Below are 23,596 nucleotides of genomic sequence, written 5' to 3'. Positions count from 1 at the left end.
GAGCCAGTGACATTGGCTCTATGCCTGCTGGGTACACCCCCACACTGGGGGTATCCCCAGCAATGGGGATTCATCTGGTGTCCACTCCCTTTGTACCACATTAGCAGCACACAGGGAGGGTAAGAGAATCTATCTCATTGCATTTACCCAGTCAATGAAATGCAATTGTTATGCATAATGACTCTTTGATCCTTTTTGTCATTTATTAAAATTGCCATTGATTAAAGAGTTAACTCAGTTAAGCAAAATGCATAAAGGATGACATTTGAGTAAGATCTGAATGGAAGATTGCATTTGATTCTTGTGCATCAATACATAAACAGATTAATTTACCATTTAATTTTTTTTCCAGCTCACTGCCTGAGATTTTTAAGAAATGTGTGCACTCTCTCTTCGGGATTTCTCTGTCTCTTTCGCCCTATCTCATTGGTACATACCCCAAAGCCATAATATCCTATTTGCCTCGCTGTAATCATGTCCCATAAAATGATTATGTTGCTATTAACAGATTTTATGACTTTATCTGATTTACAAGTTGTAGGCAGCCACAGCTTTTAAAGCAGGAAATGGCTACAGACAGATGAAAAGTAAATGGAATTAAGTTAAATAAAGCAGGCAGCCTTTGCTCTGACTGATCATGAAAGTATTTTCTAATTTAGCTTTGTTTTGACCTTGACAAACTAATTTTCAAAGATGAAATCATGCAGACAAAATTACAGCTATGCAAAGAAGCCATGATGCACATTGTGTTAACTTCTAAGGTTCCCAGGTTCCAAGTATCTTTAGTAAGAATTTGGGGTGGGAAAAGGTTGAGGGAGGATTTCATAGGGCTGGACTGTCGCCCTAGGACATAGCCCATAATAAAAGGTGGCACTTTGCTAGACTACCCCATGAGCATCCTAAGGAATTGATTGTGATTCGGGATGCCACTAGTCCCTCCCTGCTCACTGAGGGGAATTCATTTGCAGTTGGCCAACCTGCTATGTGTGTGTGGAGAGGAAGAGGGAGTATGGGCCAAGGCTCCACTTCTTTCCCACCCGCATGCTCCATAAAAGGAGTAAGCAGGTGTGCGATGTCCCTTACTCATAAGAGTCCAGTGTCCAGGTGGCTCACATTGAGGTGGGGGGGGCGGGGCGGGGAGTTGCTTATATGACCACATAATTATAAAAAGAAAAGGAGTACTTGTGGCACCTTAGAGACTAACCAATTTATTTGAGCATGAGCTTTCGTGAGCTACAGCTCAAGCTCATGCTCAAATAAATTGGTTAGTCTCTAAGGTGCCACAAGTACTCCTTTTCTTTTTGCGAATACAGACTAACACGGCTGTTCCTCTGAAACACATAATTATAGGGAATGCTGGAATTTCTCCATATATGGTCACAGTGGACATTACATTCCATGTTTTACATGGTTGCTTTTTCAGTATCCATGCAAAACATGCTGATGGTCTCAAATAGACCAAAATATGCTGGATGGCTCAGTGGATAGACAACTGGTTCCATTAGGAAGTACAAGCTAGGTCAGGTGTCAGGGCCAGCCTTAGGGAAACTGGCAACCTGGTGGTGTAGCTAGGCGGGGAGCGGGACCTTCACCGACACAGCTTCCTGGGTGAACTTTCTTTGGCGCCCTTTACCTACTGCTCCCTGAGCCGCGGGCAGCCACTCAGCAGGCAGAGCAGCAATGGGTGGAGCCACTGCAGGGGAGGGCAGAGAGGGGACGTGTGTGAGTGCCAGATTCCCGCCTCGCAGCCCCCTTTATCTTCTCCCCCAACTTACCAGGTGGGCATGGCTTTTCTGCAGCCTCTTGACCCCAGGTGTCCCCCCAAATGTGATGCCTTGGGCAGTTGTCCATGTCACCCACCAGTAAGGATGGCCCTGCCCATTGTGTCCAAAATCTATTATCATCCAATGGCTGTGCCATATGTGAAGAGAATTTTAGGGCTAGATTCTGTGCTCACCTCTAAAAAAATACATAATTAAAAAAGATGGAAAAGGCTGCAAACATGCCTTTTCTACACCAAAGTCGCTCCTTTTTCTAGACCTACAATTGAATTTTAAAAGAAAATTGGCTATACATATCATTACTGGAATCCTGTCGTGGAAGAATTATTCAACCTGACAAAAGTCCACAGGCAAATCAACCTTTCCAAAACAAAGTTTGAGTAAAATTTACATTTTAGTTTCTCCATCAGAGGCATCAGTGCAAAGTATCTTTAGTAAAAATTTGGGGTGGGCAAAGGTTGAGGGAGGATTTCATAGGGCTGGACTGTTGCCCTAGGGATAGCCCATAATAAAAGGTGGCACTTTGCTAGACTACCCCACGAGCATCCCAGGGAATGGACTGTGCGCAATGTTTGAGTCACAAATGAATCTGGACCATAGATTCTTCAGGGATCCACCCAGTGGATATGACATCATGATTACATCAGGCTGACCAGGAAATCCCAGATTGTCTGCTTCATCTCATTTATGAGTCATCAGGATGCATGGGTCAAAATGACAAAAATTCACTCTTCCTCATTATATTTCCATACAAAAGTAGTTTGCTGACTTTGTGTTAAGGTTATTAGACTACACACCCCACCAAAACAAAGCAGAAAAGAGCAAGGAAATAAGCAATTATGGCATTGGACACCTCAGCTGCACTATTTCCCTTTCTGAGCTCAGCTATCTGCTTTCCACAACCCATAGGCCACATTATCTTCACCCTTATGGGGAACAACCCACAGGCACCCTTGAACTCTGCCTGGTTTTACTGGTTATCTGATCATGAGTTACAGGATTGGTATGGTTTCCATTAGTCTCACCATATATAGCATTGTATTGTCAGCAGGCAAGGTACAACATCAGATTTTAAATGGTGACTGTAAAATAAATTTATCCGTAATGTTTAGGAACAATTTTGTGCACAGGTGATTTCTGTTGTTAGTGATTGTTCTAAATTTGGTATGCAAATCTAGGCAGAATGTAAAGGTTTGAAGTCTGTGCACATGCACTAGGCAGAATGTAAAAACATGACAAACTGAGTGTGCTGGTGTACTATATTGGTGGTTGAAGGTAAAGCAGCCTGTTGTTCCGGATAAGGGTAGAACTGTGGAGGTGATGGAAGGGAGGTAATAGAGGATGAGAAAGGGAAGCGATGAGTGGAGTGTGAATGGGGTGCTGAGTGACTTAACTGCTTATTTCCTTGCTTTGTACATTTGTGTATTGATGGGATGTTGCAGTCTAGCAACCTGAACTCAAGGCTAATGACGATGAAAGATGAAATGTTGGTTTTCTGTTACAACCTGCTGATATATATGACTTTAACACTGAGGATTAATACTCCTTTGGATTGTTTTATGCTTTGTACTGTATATCTTATTTCCACTGTAAAAATAGTATTTAAATAAAGTAATAATCCCCTGTGTCGTCATAGAGATTTATAGGTATTGAAAGAACACTTAAACTGAGAGGAGTGGGAGAAGGTGGCAGTCCCACTGACTTCCGCTGGAGTTGGGTGGGCTCAGCACTTCTGAAAATTAGGTTCTGTGCATCTTCATAGGGCACCTAAAACCAGATGCACCCACAATTAGGGAATGTTTTTGAAAATTGGGGGGCCTTAACCTCTCTATACCTTAGTTTTCCCATCTATAAAATGGGGATAAAAATCCCTTTCTTCACAGGGCTGTTGTGAGGCTAACTTCATGAATGGTTGTGAGGTGCCCAGATACTACACTGATACAACTATAAATAAGTATATACTGAGGCATGGGATCCTTCCAAATCCAGCTGATGACTGGCTTCTCCCATGCAGAACCTGTGACAAAAATAGTAACAAACAATTACTCGTCAGAATCAATGATAATATATTCATATTTTAATCCCCCATTTCAACCTGATGGAGCAGACTGAGACTAGACCTTTCAAAGAGGTCTCATGGAGTTAGGCTCCATCTTCTGTGGGCACCATTATACACCTATGGAAGTCACGGCCTAAATAGCCAAGAGACCTCCCTGCCTCCCAGCAACCTCTTCCCATAACCACTCCTCCTCAGCATCAGTGGTCTTTCACGGCCCATAAATCTCTGTGATCAGGCATTTATTATTTCACTGAAATATTACTTTATTGGTGAAATAAGATACACAGTACAAATACAAAACATTCCAGTTGAGACATAGCTGAAAGCAGCACTGTGTAAGGGACCCAGGTGGAGGCTGTCTTGCCAAGCAGTCACAGCTGGGCTGGTGTCCAAAAGTCATAGAGAGCCAGAAGGCTACAGTCAGCAACAGGGATCAGAATAATTGCTAGAGCTGGGATCAATAGGCAAGAGTCAGGGTCAGAGACCAGAGATAGTTACCAGGCTGGAATCAGGAGGCAAGAGTCAGGCTGGGGTCAGAGACTGGCAATCAGACAGCAAGGTGAGGTGTGTGGCATCATAGAAAACCAGGTATCTGCATGGTTACCAGCCAACTTCCAGGGCCACCCTCCAGGGTTAAATAGTGGCCCAATCAGAAGGTCACAGGGTGCTAGTGCTCTGGTTCCTTTGGGTGGTATGGTCTGTGGTATCTCAGCTCTACAGAGCTCCTAGGCTAAAAACGTGACTTAGCCTGCAGATAGTGGTGTGGGAATAGGTAGTGTCCCAGGCGTGAGAGAGCTGGGTTCTAAGCCCATAGATCCTTACGCTATATATATATAGACACACATTGTTATTAAGAATATTGACATTACATCCTTCATCTTGAATCTCATCATTTTTATGAAGTATTTATATAAAGAACTTAAGTGCAGGATAGGATATGACCTGTCAGGGCAGATAATACACAGTAATTTGCAGCAAGTGACAGATGCCAACTACCTCTGCTTCCAAGAGATATTCTGTTACTTTAGTGTAACAGGTTTCCCTGTTTTCATTTCATCCTACCAAAAATCCATTTATTAGAATGCATTTAAATGGAGGATGAAGGTGTGTTGCTAGGTTTCCCTATTAAGAATATTCATGTTGGCATACATATAACTCTTTAGGGGCTTGATCCCGCTTGGTGGTGAGCTCTAGCCTGAACCAGCAAAAATAATATAGTGGTATTTTAGTCTAATCCAGGTTATTTGCCTATATGTAGAAGTAAGTGAGTGGGGTTTAGCAGCCTGTTATGTACAGGCAGGCAGATTGGCTGATGTAGTGTTCCCTTCTGGCCTTAAACTCTATGATTCATGAGCATGTGCTTAACTTTAAGCATATGAATGGTCTCATTAATTTTAATCACATGGCTAAGTGTTTTTGTGGATCAGGACCACAGTGCTCAGCATCTTGTAGGATTGAACGGTAGAAGACCAGCCCATCAGTTCTGGTATACACACATCCTTGTCTAACATTGTATTGTATCCATGAGTTCCCGTAATAATAATACCTACCGCTTCATAAACATTAACTGTGATTGTGGCCAGACAAGTGATTATGTATAAATTACACCTACTTACTTAACAGGTCTGCAAGGTACATAATGTACATAATTGGAAAACACTTGGTGTTGAAAAGAAGAATTTGTAGGAAATTGCTTTGAGTTCTGATGTTTATTTCCTCCCACAGAAATACATGAGAGGAATTAAACATCAAAATCTATGCCTCTGATGTATAATTCCACCCACATGCTGTATTTTTATGAGAGGATTTAAACATTAGGTTGAAAGCCATTAGGCCAACATTTTCAAACTTGAGTGTCTAAAGTTAGGTACTAAAATAAGTGGGATGATTTTCAGAGGTATTGAGCATCCACAACTACCACTGATATGTCCTTGTATCATTAGTGTCCATTGGCCATTCTGGAAGGGTAAGTTAACATGCAGAATGGTAGAATAGGAGTAATATGCCCATTGGGTAAGATCTCCCTATTTTCTAATAAATAAATAAATTAAATAAAATCCAACACTTTTATTTTTAATAGTATGCGTATCCTTATGTTGCTCCGGAAGTTTGGATCTTGTCTAGGCTGTGTCTTCCTGTAAGCTCCTAGGGTCTGTTAGAAGACTTCAGACCCACAGTGTTGATGCTGAATGTGGCTGCCTGCCTTCTTTATGGTTAGGCTGCCGTGAGCACATCAGGCCCATGCCCAAGTCCTTCCACTGGGTCCCAGTCAGCTTTCAATGCTAGTGTAATGCTTTGGTCATAACGTTCAAAGCAAGTGATGGACCCCACCCCAGCTGCATCAAAGACTGAATTTCAATTAATGAACCGTTGTGGCACTGCGATCCTCTAGGAACTGCGCTCCTCTAGGACAATGCTGATCACAAAGCCCAGGATGAGATGTGTGAGACCTGGGCACAAAGCATGTTTGATCCAGGGGATCTGGCTACAGAAGAAAATCCCAGAGGAGATCAGCCAAATCCAGAGTCTAACCATCTTTAGGAAATGCTGCAAAACCTTCCTCTTTGAAAAGGCCTTCCCACCATAAGAATGAAACAACACTGACACCCCTTTCTACCCAGTAAACCCCAACACACCAAAACCAAAGGAAATTAACAGTCTAAAACACCAAATACACACCTCCCACACCTCAAAAAAATGCACCCCCAAGTAGTGTCTCTACTTTACTATTGCTTTTGATTTTACATAGAAGGCTCTCAGATACTGCAATGATGGGTGGCAGTCTAAAACCCTTAGATAGATCTGGGGCCAAATTCTGCTCTCACACCAGTGTAAATGTGGAGTAACTCCACTTAAGTCTTCCATTAAGAGCAGAAGTTGGTCCATTAGCATTACAGAATTACCAAATCCTCTCCTGGATGAATGCCAGGAATCAGTGACTGCAGCAGAGCTAGTCTTCAAGCATCCTCATCAGCACAGCTAGCCTGCAGCAGGCTGCCTGATTGGCCACACCACCTGATTGGCTGGAGGGACCAGCACGCCAGCTCTTAAGCCAGCAGCAGCTTACGGGCTGCTCAATGCTCATGTTCACCACTGTGACTGCTCCTGTGTTACCTTGTTCTTGCTGCCTCTACTTGCTCCAGTTCCTGATCTCTGGCTTGACTCTGGTAGCCAGTTCCTGCCTTCTAGTTTGACCCTTGGCTCCAAAACCTGACTACTGACGCCAAACCTAGTCCTTGGTGCCCGATGCCTTGCTCCAACAACTAGCTCTGATGCCTGCTCTACCACTAGGCTAGACTGTTCTTGTCCCACATGGCTGACAGTATAAAGGAATTTCTCTCCTTACATTTCCTCTTTTCCCATTATAGGTCTTAAATGCTAATCTCTTTAATTTTATAAGGCACTAAAGAATATTCGTTTTGTATGGAAGCTTTTATGGGTGTTGTCTATTGTTTTCTTGCAAATTTGGGCCCTGATCCTACTCCCTTTGAAGTTAATGGCAAGATCTCCTTTGGTGTGAAGGTGAGGACTGGGCCATTTGAGAATAAGGAGATGGTACATAACAGAATATCAAATGTGGAAAAACTCCCTCTTGGTTTCTGTAGATACAGAAGGCCAAAATCATGCAGAATCATATTTGACTCAGAATCATAATTATTTGAATAATCAGGAATGTCTAAAGTGTCTAAAACAGGCATTAATTTCAGATTATCTTCTACACCCATTTTATTGCTTTCCTTTCTCAGTATCTATAACAACCTAAAGGCCTAGAAGCAGGGTCTGGGGCAACCGTTTCCTCATTACTACCAAGGACCCAGGTAAGGTTGCCTCTGAGAAATACTGAGAAGCTAAGCCCTGCAGGAAGTCATGCCCTAAAGGGGATGAGTGACAGCTCTCTGTGATACTGGCTGGCACAGTCCATATAAATCAGAAAGCCCTTTCTGGGGTTTGTCTAGCAATGCCTCAGATCCCACTTGTTGTAACTCACCTGAATCCCAGACTCCCAACTTTGGCCTTGTTCCTGACCCTGACCTTGGTATAACATCTTTGGTGTAGGACCATTGCTGACCATGCTGCAAGATCCTGGTCCGGCTTGACCTGGATTCTCGCCTCACACTCTCAATTTGGTAATGGACTCTGACTCTGTGGTTTTGAGATGAGCTGCCACAGACTGATCTTTGTCTGTGCAACCCAGATACTAAGCAGCTCACCGCATGCCCACAGGCTGCCTGTGACCTGGCTCTGGCAGTATCTTCACACCAGCTGCTGCTGCTGAACAGTGATTTGCTGTTGCTTCATTACTTTCAATTTTGACAATGACATAAATGTAAAATTGACCATAAAGCTGACAATACTTCCACAACAGAAAGGAAATATTGTCATATTGTGATATTCTTCATCTTTTATGGGTACCTTCGTGTCTCTCATGCTATATATTTATTCCATAATAGAAAGGCATATTCTCTATCGTCATTGCTATTACATGTGGATAGATTCAGTACACCACATCTTAGCTGTAATTTACATATCTGATTTGTTCAATGCCCCTCTAGCTTTTTGTTCAATAGGGTGGAAATTTAAAGCAGAGAATAGTATTTATGATTGTATATACTGCATCTAATTACGCCATTAAGAAAAGACATTTTTTAATTTGGAGTTTTAGTTTGGAGCATTATTACATTTTATATCTGTCCATTCAGAATAACTAACAATTATTGATGACATATGAAGTCATATAAGTGTGATTATGGTGTATACTTATGGGAAGGTCAAAGAGAACATTTTCTTGTGAAGATTAATAACCCTCCAGGAGCAAAACGCAATGGGCAGATTCTCTCCCCTGGAATTGGCCTATCTGTGCTGCTCAAGATGTGTAAAGGCTCTGGATACTGCCCTGAATCTGGTTAGCTAAGAATTCACCCAGTCAGTCTGAGACTGGCATAGCTAGTTCCTATGCCAGCCTGCCCTCCTGGCCCTAAGAAGCATGCCAGTGGTGGGAGGAAGTATGCCTGGAGTGCTTCTTGCCTGCCTCCAGCAATTTTCAGCTGGCAGACAAGCCCTAGACTGCGGTAACTTTTAGCAGAGCCAGGGCTGGCGCTGCACAGGGAAGAACAGTCAGAGAGTTGTAATTGCTCCCTAATAGCCTGCCCTCTCTCCTGCACTCAGCAAAGTTTGATGCAGGAGAGAACCTGACCCAATTTTTTTAAACTTTGTTATTAACTTATTTTCCTCCAAACTATGCCAGAAATACATATCTTGGTCCATTCCGCTTCAAATGAGGTTGCACCAAGTTGGCCAAGAATTTTGGGGCAGGCATGCAAAACAATTTTTTACTTCTTCCCACACCTTCTCAAACATAATCAGCTCATGTCCAGGCCACTATGCATAGCCCCAAAAATAGGATTTGCTGGAAGTTCTTCTCCGACTTAGCTAACTTATTTTACTTAAAAGTTTGTGTGAGAGGAACCTGTACACTGATAGATTTTAAAGCCAGAAGAGACCATTATGGTCTGATCCAAATAACACAGGCCATTGAATTTTCATCCTCCTAGGGATTCCAGTTAGGAACATAGCTCCTCCTTCTCTGCTCAAGGAAGAGGGTGAGTTCCCATTCCCTTTCTTTTCGTCTCCTGATCTTGTGGGAGCTCAGCCATCCCCTTCCTCTTGATTCCTCACTGGCAAATGAAGTGAGGACTCAGCATGTTGGAGAATTTGAAGTTGGAGAAGCAGGAGGAGCTGGTGGCTGGTGAGGGAATTTGTGAAGCTTTTACTGCCTATGTGTAGTAGAGCACCAACATGACAAATGATGGGATGAATTGTTTCCTGCTGGGAGTCAGTCCCCTACCTGTTTCCTTATTTCTACAGGCAAATCTCTGCCCCTGTTGGCCAGGGGGCAGAGCAGGAAAAAGAGAGAGTCTACAGCCTCCTTCTCTCCCTCCTCCTGCCTCCAGAGGAAAAGGGAGACTGTGTCACTTGCCTCCCCATTCCCATAGAAAGAATCTAGGGTAATGGTCCTGTCAGTTTCCTCTCCTCTCCTGACACTCCATAGTAGGGCATCCAGGCAGGGTATCCAGGGTGGATTGGAGCACAAGGGTTCCCTTGCACAGAGCCACATTTGGCATGTGCACATTCACATTTATTTGGTTGGCTAAGGGCCTGCTCGGAGATATGGACTCCAGTCAGATACTTTTATTTATTTTGCCCCCGTTCTCTTCACCATGTCCCATTACACTAGATGATGTAATGTCACTATTCCACATGATGTCAATACTCAAAACATACCATCACCACAACTTTGAGCTTCCTCTGCTATACTGATCTTCTTTAACCATTGGTGTTGAGCTAGTGATCTCACAGAGATCTGTGCGTTCACATCTGCCCGGTTTGTTAAAGTCAGTGAGCTAGTGACCTCACAGAGGGCTCAGCCTTATCATCAGCCAAGAAAGCTAGAGGTCCTAAGCCAGTGAGCTCACAAGTCCTTTTACTTGATACTAGCCAAGCAATGTGAAGTGTTGAGCCAGTAACCTCAAAAAGGCCTGTTCTTTACCATCAGCCTTCTGCACTAGATAGGGTTAAAAGAATGTTGACAAGAATGATCTAGGGTATAGAAAAACTCTCTTATGAAGAGAGATTGAAAAGATTGGAATTGTTCACCTTAGAAAGGAGAGAAATAAGAGGAGACATGATAAAATCCATAAAATGACTCATCTACAGGAGGTAGATTAGGGGTTCTGTTCTCCCTGTCTCATAGCACAGGACAACGGGCTGTTCAATTAAATAAAAGGTGGGAAATTAAAAAAAATGATAAAAGGAAATACATGTTGTGTAATGTGTGATTACCACCCGAAGTTGATGAGGCCAAGAATTTAAGATTCCAAAAGGGACCCGGCATTTATATGGATATCAAGAACATACTATTATTGTTGTTAATGATAAATTTTGTGGAAGGGATATTAAATCTCAAGTATCAGGGCTTAAACCAGTCTCTAACCATTAGAGATGAGGCTGAGACCCAATGAGAGGGGGCACATTATTCTATATCTGCCTGCTGTGGGGTTTTTATACTTTCCGCTGAAGCATCTGGTACAGGCTATTGTCAGAGACAGGATACTGAATTAGATGGGCCTCAAGTCTGATCCAGTCTGGCAATTCCTTTGCTCCTAAGATGAAGCTGCAGAGCCAATAACCTCATAGAGACCTGTGCTTTCACATCAGTCCATTAAACTACGGGTGCAGAGTCATTAACATCACCAAGACCCGTTCCTTGTCATTATCTTGGCAAGCTAGAGATGCATCGGCAGACTTTACAGAAAGCTAAGCTCTCACATAAGCCCAGCAAGCTGGAGGTGCTGATCCCGAAACCTCACAGAGCCCTGTGTCTTGACATCATCCCAGCATTCTAACACTGCTGAGCTAGTGTCCTGAGCTTTTGCATTAGCCCAGCCAATTACACAAGTGGAGCCAGTACATGCACAGAGAGCTGTGCCTTAACATCATCCCAGCAAGCAAGAAGAGTTGAGTTAGTGACTTCACAAAGTTACAGACATTGACACCAGTTTAGCAAGACAATGCTACTGAACCAGCAAATTCAAAAGGCCTGTGCCTTGTGATTATTCTAGCAAAGTAGAGGTACTTAGCTGGTAACCTCGAAAAGGCCTGAACCTTATTGTCAGCCAGCAAGATGAAAATGCTGAGCCAGTAACCTCAGAGAGGCCTGGGTCTTTATATCTGCCCAGCAAACTAGTCATGCTGAACAGAGGATAAAGTAAGGGGCCAACACAGCTCCCCCTCCTCTGCTAAAAGCAGGAGGTGCCCCCCACCCTCTCCAGGCTTCAGGGGACATGCAATTTTTTGGAAAGATAAGTGATAAAATTTCAACCCTGGCAATCAGTTGACATATCTATTTTGGTTTACGTTTTCTAGGCTATCTTTGCAAGGGAAAGGACCTAGAAACTTACTTAAAAAAGAAAAGAAAAGAAAGTTGATTTTCTTCTTTATATTTCTAGGTGCCCCAAACCAGGGGTGAGGGCTCTGCAGGTCCAAAGATTGGCTCTGGTTGCATGGAAAATTTGGGTACAGAAACCAAAGATTTTTCTTAAAGGTGAAAAACACTAGCCTGGATCATAAGAGGGATTATATGTGCTGCACAACGCCAATGCAGAAAGTTGATGGGTGTGCCCAGTGTTTTTCTAAAAGTTCCAGTTACACAGAAATCATATAGAGCTGTTAGGATACTGGGGAATATAATAGTTGTTTGGAAAAGCCTGCTAGACATAAATGGGTACATTTTCTTCTGGGCCTCTCTCAAGCCTGTGTGTGGTGCATTTGTGCACACAAAATTGTGCACGCACACATTTATGCCTGCACGTTGCGGGTGCAAACACTAAGATGTGCTATAAAAATTTTGACATTGGTGTGCACATTTTAAATAATCCAATACCTGTGCACGCACAAGTTTTTGCAGTGTCAAATTTCAACACTTATGCATGCTTTGGTGTAAGTCCATTTAAATTGTATGTGCATGTGTTTGCACCTGTATAGCACAGGCAATCTTCAAATGCCTTGTGTTTGAAACTGTGGGCCACAGTACTCTGCCTAATCTAGCTAATTCTCTTACTAGAACCCAATTTGTAAATGCCTAGAGATCCTTATATGAAAGTAAAATTAATAGCACCCTGTCTATCCACCTTTAGGGTACCTGTCTGTCCATGGGATCTGTCCTTCTATTGTCCCACTCTCTGCCTGTGGCATCTGTCTGTTCCTCCATTGTCCTATCTGTCTGTCCTGGTATCCGTCCATCTGCCCCCTCATCTCAGTTTCCTTAGCAGCAGGTTGCAGCTGACTCCCTTTTGTGCCACGCTTTTGTCCTTGCCTCGCTTCATGCCGGCTGCTGGGCTGCCAGCTGAGTGGCTGGCTGGGCATTGCCAACCGCACCCTGCGAGCAGCGTGAGTCCCGCTTTGTGACCTGCGGGGCTAGCCGCCGCCCCCCACGCCTGGCTGCCTGCTTCCCGCCCCCGTTCAGCGCCTGCACTGGAGAGGGGCGGCTCCCGTCTGCAAATCCGCTAGGCGCTGCCCGCCCCTTCCCAAACCCAGCCGAGCCCGCAGGGAGGCGAGCGAGGCAGGCGGCGAGCTGCCCGGGGCATGTGCGGAGCTGGGGCGGAGGAGGGACTGTGGCTTCCGCTCACGGCCGCGGCAAAGCGGCTGCTCGCCACAGCCAGGGCCGGGCTGAAGGGAACATGAGGAGGAGGCTCCGGCGCCTGCTCTGCGCAGAGAGAGCGGCTCGGCCGCCTAGCCCCGCCGCTGGCTCCGGCCCCAGCCCGGGCACCCTCCGCCACCAAATATAGCCTGGAGCAGAAGGGCACCTTCCAGCCGCACATGTGCGGCGGGGCCGGCGGCAGGGGCAGCCAGCTCGGGGCCCGCGGGCTGTAAATACCGACCCCCCCCCCCTCCCAGGCCGGGCAGCCCGGCTGAGTGAGGGGCCAGGCGGGGCCAGTCTCCTCGGCGGCCGCACAAAGACGGGGCTGGTCTCCCCGCCACCCCCGGCCAGAGCCGCTTCCCAGCCCGGGGCCACCGGCCGGGAAGGGGCTGCCCAGCACAGCTCCAGCCAGGGGCTCCCCGCCAGCGGGTGCCCGCTGTCCCCGAGCCTTGCCTGCCCCTAGGCGGGGCGGAGCGGGGTCGCTTCGGCTCGCTTCGTCCCGGGGGGGCGGAGGGGGGACTTGCCAAGCGGGGCTGCAGCGGCGCCTGTTCCCCGAGTGCCAAATGTGCCTCAGCAGCCGGAGAGGGGGGTGAGGAGGAGGAGGAAGGAGAGGGGAGGGGAGGGCGGGGGTCGGGGGCGCTGCGGGTCCCCACCCCAGCGGCGCAAGGGCTGGTGCCCAGCAGATGTGGGCAGAGCGGAGAGGCGGCGGCTGCGCTCCCGCGAGTGCCCCCCGCGCCGTGCCGCCGCCGGAGATGGAGGGCGCTGAGCTGGATGCTGGCCGCGGCCCCGCTCCCCAGCGCTGCCTCTCGTGCGGCTCCCAGCCGGGCGCCGCCGGCAAGGGAGCCGCGGCCCTGGAGGAGCCGGCGGAAGAGGCTCCATCCTCCGAGGTGACAGCGGCGCCGGAGCTGAGGAAGCAGCAAGGGGTGAAGAGGCATCATCACAAGCACAACCTGAAGCACCGCTACGAGCTGCAGGAGACCCTGGGCAAGGGCACCTATGGCAAAGTCAAGAGGGCCATCGAGAGGTTTTCGGGCAGAGTGGTAAGGCAGCCTGAGCCGTTTTTCTTATAGCTTCCCAGGGGGAACACCGCTCCTCGGGTGCATCCTCCCAGGAGCTTGTTAGAGATCAGGCCCCTGAGCGTTATCTCAGAGGAGGTAGAAAGGAAGCTGTGGCATTCAAGAGGTGCCCAAGCCACAAAGCTTCGAGCTGAAATCTCCCCAAAGAATGGGAGAATATGAACCCAGCTCTTTGGCGGTACTGGTACCCATTATACAGCTAGCTATGGAGTTTGGGACTCGATCGGAATAGCCTCCAAGTGCCTTTGGAACCAGTGTTTTGACTCCAGCCAAATACTTACGATGAGGCAGTTATATACTTGGGCATATTTACCAGGCGCCAAATGATATTTATGATTGGAATAAAATGTGTGTTTTTGTTGGCCTTCACAGATGTGGCCGTCTTCACCAGTAACCTTACCTTTATTTCTAAGGGTGGAAATGTATAGTGCAGTGCAACTTGCAGAGTTCCCTAGCTAATTGAAGTGACCCTCAGAATGGTGTCAGAATATTAAGTGTTATTTTTAAGTGATACAGTGCAGTGATTTGTTGCAGTTAACTTTTGTGATCTGAACTTGGCTGACACCTAAAAAATGCTGGGACTGCAATCCAGCCCCATTGATTTTTACAGTCCAGTTCATGGCTCAGTTTTGTGGGATGGCTCAAGACCTAACACAGCCCAGAGGCCACCCTATAATAACTGGAATCCAGCAAGTCCTCCCACATCTCCTTCAGCCTCATACACAGGGGGACTTGTAATGCATCTGAAGTAACACACACACATTGCCATTTGATTTTCAGTTGAAATACATCTCCAGTAGTAGGGTGATGGTACAAGATGCAGGGAGTGCATTAGCGATTGACTGCTCAGAGACATAAATGCTTTTCTGAAGACACCTTAACATAAATTTCATTTGAGGTTGACTGATTTTCAGCAGACTGTACAAAAGCAAGACATTGCCCTAGTGACATACAAGTTTTGTTTCATTGCTGTTTTTGTTTTGGTTGGCTGCAAACCTAGCACATACCCAGAGGAAGAAACAGAAACTGCCAGTGAGGTGGCTTGAATAAGGGACATTTACTTTACAACTAGAGCTATGTGTCAACAGTTAAAATGAGAGTTTCAACCAAGCTGTACAATTACATTATGTGTTCTTTCATTTTACTAGCTCATTTGGAGGCTGGCTAAACAGAAACCAGAGATGAACATCTCTGCACATGCTCACTTCAAGTACAAGATTTTTAATGTTTGCTGTCTTGGCTGGTCTAAAATTTCAGACTAACAGAAGCTAATGATCTCTATTATGGAGACTGATTTTTTTAAAGTCTGATGTTTTTTAGTTGCAAAAAAGTAAGAAACATCTATTTTTTAAACTTGAATAACTTAAAGAAAGATGTTGAATGGGCTTTAATCAGATTTGTTTAGGGGAAAGTCCTCTTCTGAAAAGAGATGAAGTATTTCAAATTTCAGTCTGATCTGAATCTTTGTGGCTGAGGTAGCAAAGCTTGGGGAAATAGGGAGAAAGGATGAAAATCAAAATACAGCTGGATTCTTAAATGAAATAAAAATGTTGCATGCAATCTGTCTACCGGTATTTAGAATACTTACTGGAGTATATTATAGCTTAATTTTATATTGTAAAACTTAATCCTTGCCACATGGCATTTATTTTTATTAATTAAGCTACATTCAATTACAATATAATGTTTTTGCTTAAACTCTCCTGTTTGAGCACATGTGAAATATCTGCATTTTGTCGGTTCTAAAGAATTAGAGCTAGTGGCCCTGAACCCAACCAGACATGAAGTTAATAGAAATTACTTTTTTTTTTCAGTTTCCACCCCCGACTCTCGTACTTCGAGCACTAATTTATCTCACAGACCACTTCACCCACAAGAGGAGAATGCAGCAAAAGGGGGCTGGGTCAGGAGAGACACAGGGTTTTCATTCAACTTTTTTTCATTCTCATTTCTTTCTTCCCTTCTGTTCTCATTAGTCATCAGTATTTATGGCATCTTTGAAAAGGCTTGAATAGATTCATACTGTGACCAGCAGGGGATGCACAGAGAGCAGTGTGGCAGGCACCATTCCATTATGTCTTAAGCACAAATTGTCCAATAACCAGAAGCTAGGTTTCAAGAGTCCCAAGGTCACTCTCTAACCTGGTTGTTTGCTTCCAGTCATCTTTTTTCACTCAGCAGTATGTAAATAGTTCAAGCTGTATGGCAACAGATTGCAAACCTGAACCTTGGAAACAACATTACATTCCCAGTTATTAGCCCTGTCCAAGTGATCTGCGCTAACATATTTGGCCTTTAAAATTTTTTATTAGCTAACAAGCAATTTAGCTATACAACATTTTGCTAAAGATTATTGCATGAGTAGCCAGACTTTAATATAAAATGTAAGCTTTGAATTTTGCATTCAATTGTTTCTAACTGTAATAAACAACTTAACAACAAAGTCAGTCGACAGGTTTGACAGGCTAAGAGTCTGATTCTGATCTCACATTGCTGTAAATGAGAAGTAACACCACCGAAGTCAATGGAGTAACATCAGTACAAAACCAGCATGAGAGGAGAATTGAGTCCTATAAATGGCTCAATCCTGCCCCAACTAAAGTCAACAGCAAGTCTGTATTGACTTCAGTGGGAATAGTATTTGGCTTTGATTTAACAGTCTATGTGTATTCAGTTTATCTTTTTTTTTTTTTTTTTACCATTTTGCACTGAAACATGTTCACAAAGTGTTCTGAAAGTAAAAACTGCTAGGTGGATTGTATGATATATTTAGTTTGTTGCTAAAAACAACTTATTTGAATGTGTACTAGTTACGACAGTTACTACATACAACGTTGTGTGTTCCATGAAACAGATAAATTAATATCCCAATATGATGTTTTGGGGCACGCTGTTTTCCAAACAAGATTTCCTTATTTAGTACTGGTTGGGTATAAAATTCACACCTTATGATATCTTAAGTGAAAGTTCCTATAAGTATAAGGGTGATATAGGAGGATATAGAAAGACTGTGAAGTAGCATGTACATTGAAATTCCTGTAGGTGCTTTTTCCGCTTGTCCTCTTGCACATGAAAGCAGCAGAACAAAACTTTGCTCATGTACTATAATCAGTATGGGTTAGCCAAGGAATCCATAGTTACAATCATATAAGTGCAAGGCATGCTAGGTAATGGTCATATGTGCCTGTACAGTACACGGTGCATAATGAAAGGAAATCCTGCAAGATGCTCATGCTAGAAAATGCTTGGTTTGAGGATAATTACCCTAAATCGCTGATAGGGCCTTTCAACCTTAACTCCATCTTTAAGTAGTTTTTTTCTGGGATTACATATAAGCCAGTAAATGGTATTCTGCTGATACGGTGTATGTTTTGGTTAATATCGGCAAAAGAAGGTCTAGTATTGTGATACATGGCAAGAATCCAGATGAAAGCCTGTTACATTGCACGATGCACTCAAAACAGAGCAGAACTTGATTTTTTTAAAAGGAGGCACATCCAGAGCCCCCTGCAGGTCCACTCATATAGGGGTTCCCTCTTGTGTCATCATTCAATCCCCGCTCCATACCCCAATGTCCCAATTATTAACAACACTATATATTGTATGTAACAATTTCTCACGCACCCACTCTCCAAGCACCCAGTGTCTGACCCCTTCAGCATTCACTCACTGGACAGATTTTTCTTTCTGCAGGGGCCAGGGGTGGGCTAGGGGAGTGGGAGCAGCAGCAGGTAATTTTTTCTCTGGTCCCCTCCTGAGAGTCAGGGCTTTTATCTTCCTCCTGGCCAACAGAGGGCAAACCACCTAATTCTTCTCTCCCTACCCCTAAGACAGGCTTATTAGTCTGAGAACTGATGACAAGGTGCAGCACAACATAAAACACAGGCATTTCTCGTTTATATCTTATTTACACTTATGTATAAAAGTGCACCATGCAGCTCTCAATCATAGGGATGCTGCCAAATTAAATTTGGCCCCAAATTTACATCATATAAAAGCAATCTCTTGCAAAATTTTAGATTGTTTGAAACATTTGCACAGTTGAAAAAATTCCAATGAAAAAACCTTGTTTCAAAACAAATCAGCATTCCCCTGTGGTGTTGGAAACTCAGACATTGCTTTTGAGAACCTGAAAGTGAAATGGTGTAAACAAAGGGAAACTGGCTTCATTGATTGTCATTGCCCTGACAGAGAGAAGTGAAAAACATAAATAGTGACAAGTAAATTGGATTTTTTTTTTAAAGTTTGGTCATTTTAATAATTAGGGTCTTATTTGTAACACAGATACATTTGTTTGTTTACAACAAGATTTTTTAAGTGGAGTGTGTCCCAATTAACAAGATAAGAGCGGTTGTGCAGATCACAAGGAGTAGTGCCCCGATTCTCCATTCTGCTGAGTTGATTTCAGTGTAGGAATGGAAGGATGGGAGTAAAGGGGTTGTGCACCACTTCCAAGCCTTCCAATATTCTTGGCTCAGTCAACATTCTGCCCAGTCCTTAGGGCTATAGGGCTGCTCTAACGTACACTGTGCTCTGGTTGCAGTGGCTGTAGGCTGAGACTCGCAGCGCCCACTCTTCCTTCTGTCTTCTGGCATGCCCCATACACAGGGAACTGAGAAGGGTCTGGTGCTTAGCAGTTCCAGTAGAGCTCTGTGGCAAGTGGGGAACCACTCTATGGCAGGTCCAGTTTATGGAACTTTTACATCAGCAAATTACATAAAGTGTCTGTCAGACAACCCATAATTGAGCCCTTTAGGGGTAGATCAGTAATCTATTACAGCCAGAGGAAAAAACCCTACATTAAAAGCAAGTTAATGTTGAAAAGTCAAGGACTCAAAAGTTGGGAAATATCAGTGGTAAAGTTGTCTGTGGAACCTTAATTCAGCTCTCTTGTATGCTTTATTTTAATTATGTGATCAAGTACTGTTTTATCCACAGGACTCCTCCCTCATACAGTGAATGGGCAGGTCAATATTTATTTGTATTCTCATTGTTCTTGTGAGGCCCTATGCATTATTTACTACACATTATTCAAACCAAATACAGAATTATAAATTTCCTTATAACTTTTCTATAATGCTCTCATTGTAGTAACTTAGTTCATGACAAACATTCATTAATGTGTCTTTGGAACACTGTTGTGATGTGAAGTGGTATGATTATTATTCCCATTTTACGCATGGAGCAGAGGTTAAATCCAAAAGTGTCAACATACTTTGGGTGCCCACTTTGAGATGCTGGGACCTGACTTTTTCAGAGTACTTAGCATTTTATAGCACTTTGTATGTTCAGAGTAGATCTCCTGTAGACTTCTGTTGCTGTTCTGAGTGCTCAGCACTTCTGCAAATCAGACCCTAATATCTCAAGTCAAGCACCTAGAAAATGAGGAACACACAGTGGCCACCTGTAAATGTTTTGGCTTCACTGACTTGCCCAGCATCACACAGGAACTCTGTGGCAGAGGCAGGGATAGAATCCAGGTCCCCAAGGCAGCATTCAAGTGCCTTAGCCATGCGATCATCCTTTCTTTTCTTGCAGTTCCCTGCCTCTTTCAGTATGTACCTTACAACTTCTGCAACAAATGAGGCAGGGATCCAACAGACAACCCCCTTTACTACTCAACCCTGATTCATTCCTAGAGCAGTCTCTCTCCCACTTGGCTCCTGCGCCTCACACCTCTTCCTTCTCCTCTCCCTGTTCCTTACACATTTCTCAAATGTGGCCACTGTGGCCGCATGCAGCCACCAGGGGGGTTTCCTGTGGCCATGACAGCCTTCTGGGGGAGAGGGCAAAGCAGTGGCCCCTCCCTGCAGGGTCCAGGGACTCCAGGGGACTTCAGCCCCTCCCCCCCTTCAGCCTCAGGACTCTGGGGATGGGCTTAATCCCCCTCTCTCCCTTCTTCAGCCTTAGGGCTCTGGCAGTGAGCATCGTGCTTCAGCCCCTCCCCCCCCCCCCGTTTCAGCTGGCTCCGGGCTTCAGCCTCCTGGGGTGGCAGCAGGGCACCAAGCTTCAGCCTCCCCCACCCTTGGCTCCAGCTGTGGGGCTCCGGCTTTGGGCATTAGCAAGGCTGATCTTACAAGGCACCATGGTAAAGAGGCATGGTTCGGGCTGAGCCTGGGGTGTGAGGCCACAGAAAGGAGCTTGGGGCAATGTGGGGTGGGGGAAGCAGCAGGAGCCAGGGACATCCATGGAGGGCGGGGGGAGGCAGCAGGGACCAGGGGCATCAAAATACAACTATACCTTATTAAATCTGAAAAAAAAAACCCACCTTACATAAATAAATTACAATGATTTGGACAAGTATATGTGCATATTTATTTGTTTTGCCTAAAGTTAATTAAGTATGTTAGGAAAATTTGTCAGAGCAGCCACCAGCAAGAGTTGGTGGCCACACTTAGAGACCACCAAAAATTTTGTTGTGAAAACCCCCTATCTGCATTCCAGTCAAGCTGTACTCTCCTCTTCTATACTGATGGGGAACAAGCTGGGGGAGCATTGAGAGTGCAGGAGAGAGAGTCTTCCTGCTCTCTGTTCCTGTGTCTGTTGCCACAATGGGACCTAGCAGTTGAGTGAAGCAATTGCAGGGAAGGTCTGAGCTCCTGCAGTCCCAGGATGGAGCATGCTCAGTCTTTCTCGGAGACAGTGCATACACGCTCCAGTTATCACACAAGAGCTGCGAGGGGTTGCAGCATGCTCTGTGCAGATGGAATCTTTGGCAAATTTAGCTCCAAACTCTAACAACATTCTATTGAGCATATGCAAACTGAGATTTTTCAGAGGCTTATGACTTTGATAAATTTGGGCAAGGTTCCATGGAGATGAGAGAAGGTACATTCCTGACACCAGGGAGACCCCCTGCTAAATTTCAAGTTCCTGCTCCAAAGCATGGAGGTGTTAGAGCTTAGTGAAAAAGTTAAGATTTTTTTTTTAACATGGGCAAAACAACATTTTTCATAACCTCCTTCTTGGAAATGGCTGAACTGCTAAAACTTTCCAGCAATATTCATCCTGAGGCAGATACCCCGCATGGAAAAAATTGGCAGTCCAAACAATTAAAATTTGGAAAAGATATAAGTAACTGAAAACAGAACCTTATAACAGAAAGTGTCCGGCATTAACTCTGGGAATTGCTACCTGCACTACCTATAATAAGCCTAAGCAAATTGGCTTTGGGGACTGATTTTTGTTGTTTTGTTCCATCCCTATTTATTACATAACTGTTCTAAAACAGTGGTATAAATATTTCCTAATTAAATCCAATGGTGTGTAGTTTATTTTTGCTTAAAGTCCTTCTTAGAAAGTACCACAAATTTATTACAGTGGGAAATATCATGAGGTAAGTGTCAAATGGCTACATCTAACCCTCACTTGAGTATCTGAAATGTGCAGGAAGGGGTTGAGTTTCAGGAACTGAAAGCGGAAATTGATTGTCCTGTATTCTGCCATCCTTCCTAAAGCACAGCTCTCCAGATCCTCAAACTAGAGAGATTAGATCAGAAGGGGTGCTCCTACCTAAAAATAACTTAAACAAATGGCTGAAAAATGTAGAAGCAAGTTAGTTTGGTGAAGTAAATATTCTGTAAAAGTCTGCGTCAATGAGTTGCGAGTAAGGACTCAGAGTTGTCTAAATATGTTAGTTTTCACGAATCTTTTAGCTCTTTTAACTCAGTCAGAGGCAGATGCTCATTCTGATTCCTGGGTTGACGTCCGGTGGGTGGCATTTACTGGAGGACTTTGGATCTATAAACAAGTGAATGGATTTCTAGGCTCTGGGATCCTATTTCTGGCTCTTCCGCTGACTTGCTGTGTGATTTGGGGCAGTTCAGTTAACTTCTCTGTGCCTCAGCTTGCCCATTATAAAATAGGGATACTGCTACTTTGCCACTCAGAGAAGTTGTGTTAATTTATGGGCCAAATTCAGCCCTGATTTACACCCCATGCAACCTCACTGAAGTGAAATTCATGATAGAATTTGGCCTACTGTTTATAAAGCAACTCTCAGTTAAAACATGCTACAAGTGTTGTTACAAATGGTTTCAAAACACCATGTGTGAGAGAACCCAACAGAATGAAAACTGTACAAAATCTCTTTTGGCACATATTGTTCAAATGTATTGTGGTGTTCGGCTGTGTGTGATTTTATTTTTGCCTAAGAATTACAATTATGATATGACATGTGGAGAGTGTTTTCATACATATTCTAGTTTGAGCTCATCTATGTTGGATAAAGATGTCTGGAACTTGCAGTTCATGCTAAAGATTGTTTATTCGTTATAGAATTCTAATCACAGTTACTCTGTGAGTCTGGTTTTTTTTGTTTTTGTTTTTTGGTAAATAACTAGAAAGTTTTTGCTAGATTGTAGAGCCAATAAGCAGCAGGTGGTAGCCACAAAATACCAGAGGAGAAAGTCATACATGGGTTAAAAAAACACTGACAATATTTGGTAAACCTCGGCCACAGCCAGATCCACATGCACAGATCCATGAAAATCAAAAGGAGAGAGAATGTGGGAAACATTATAGTGCCCTTATAGCACACACAGATCTGTTGACATTTTTCTCTTGTTCTTTTCCCCCAGAAGGCAGAATTTGGCCCTACATTGCCAGGGCATGCACCTGACTCTTTAAAAAAATATTCTTGTTCTACTTCTTTGTTTGAGACACACTTCTTTGCAACTCCAAGTATACCCCATATACTGACCAATCAGAAGTGTAATACTAGATATGCAAATTAATTGGTTGATGCATCTTGTAGCTATCTTTTAACAGACAGGGATACCATATGTGTCTATTTAACAAACAAAACCAAAAACTGTTTCCACAATTTGCTAGATATATGGCCAACAGTGAAAAAACTACAGAGCAAGGTAAAAACTGCATCTGTGTGTTGTTATATTTTATGACCAATTCACTAAAGCCATAAGTGTATCCAGGCTTTCAATAGTGTTCTCCTGCTGTTGCTTCCTGTACTCCCTGGCTATAGAATCAGGCACTGTGGCTCTCATTTGTCTTACCCACATGAAAGCCTTTAAGCATCTGTGAGTTATGATTTGAGAAGGATCTGCTTTTTAAACAGATTATATTTATCACCATGTCTGCACAGACAACATTGTACATTGTATAAATTAGAAGATCCTAGACCTTTGAACACTAGGGGGCTGGGTGAGGTATTCCATGAGAGTACAGCGTCTGGCCATACTGATCAAACATCCTGGACTCACACCAAAAATACCAGATGTTTAATTCATGTAGAGGCCCTCCCATCACCTTTAACTACATGTTCAAATGGGGAAAAAATGCCTGAATGCAGTCGTCCCTTGCCGTGGTGCTAATTTCTAATTGCAGCTAAATATGATTTTTATACCAATCACCATGTGTACAAATCAAACAATCCCCAAGTCATGCCATTAAACTAATATGGATTATTGATATTCGTAATATCCCTGCTCTCCAAGGACAGATAGCACTGCTACTAGTTTTGATT

The 23,596-nt window shown here is 44.0% G+C and overlaps 1 protein-coding gene across 1 annotated transcript in view; it reads left to right on the top strand.

Moving 5' to 3' along the window:
• The first annotated feature begins 13,664 nt into the window (after positions 1 to 13,664).
• The window catches only part of NUAK1 (NUAK family kinase 1), a 62,935-nt gene continuing 53,003 nt past the window's right edge, over positions 13,665 to 23,596 (top strand). Inside the window, exon 1 of the mRNA XM_073324253.2 lies at positions 13,665 to 14,076. Within this exon, the coding sequence (XP_073180354.1) occupies positions 13,720 to 14,076 (357 nt within the window). The 5' untranslated portion in view covers positions 13,665 to 13,719. The remainder of the gene's footprint in view (positions 14,077 to 23,596) is intronic.

This window comes from Lepidochelys kempii, chromosome 1 (assembly GCF_965140285.1).
Source record: "Lepidochelys kempii isolate rLepKem1 chromosome 1, rLepKem1.hap1, whole genome shotgun sequence".
NCBI lineage: Eukaryota > Metazoa > Chordata > Testudines > Cheloniidae > Lepidochelys > Lepidochelys kempii.
The sequence above is the reverse complement of the archived record's forward strand: the minus strand, read 5'-3'. Positions and strand labels throughout refer to the sequence as shown.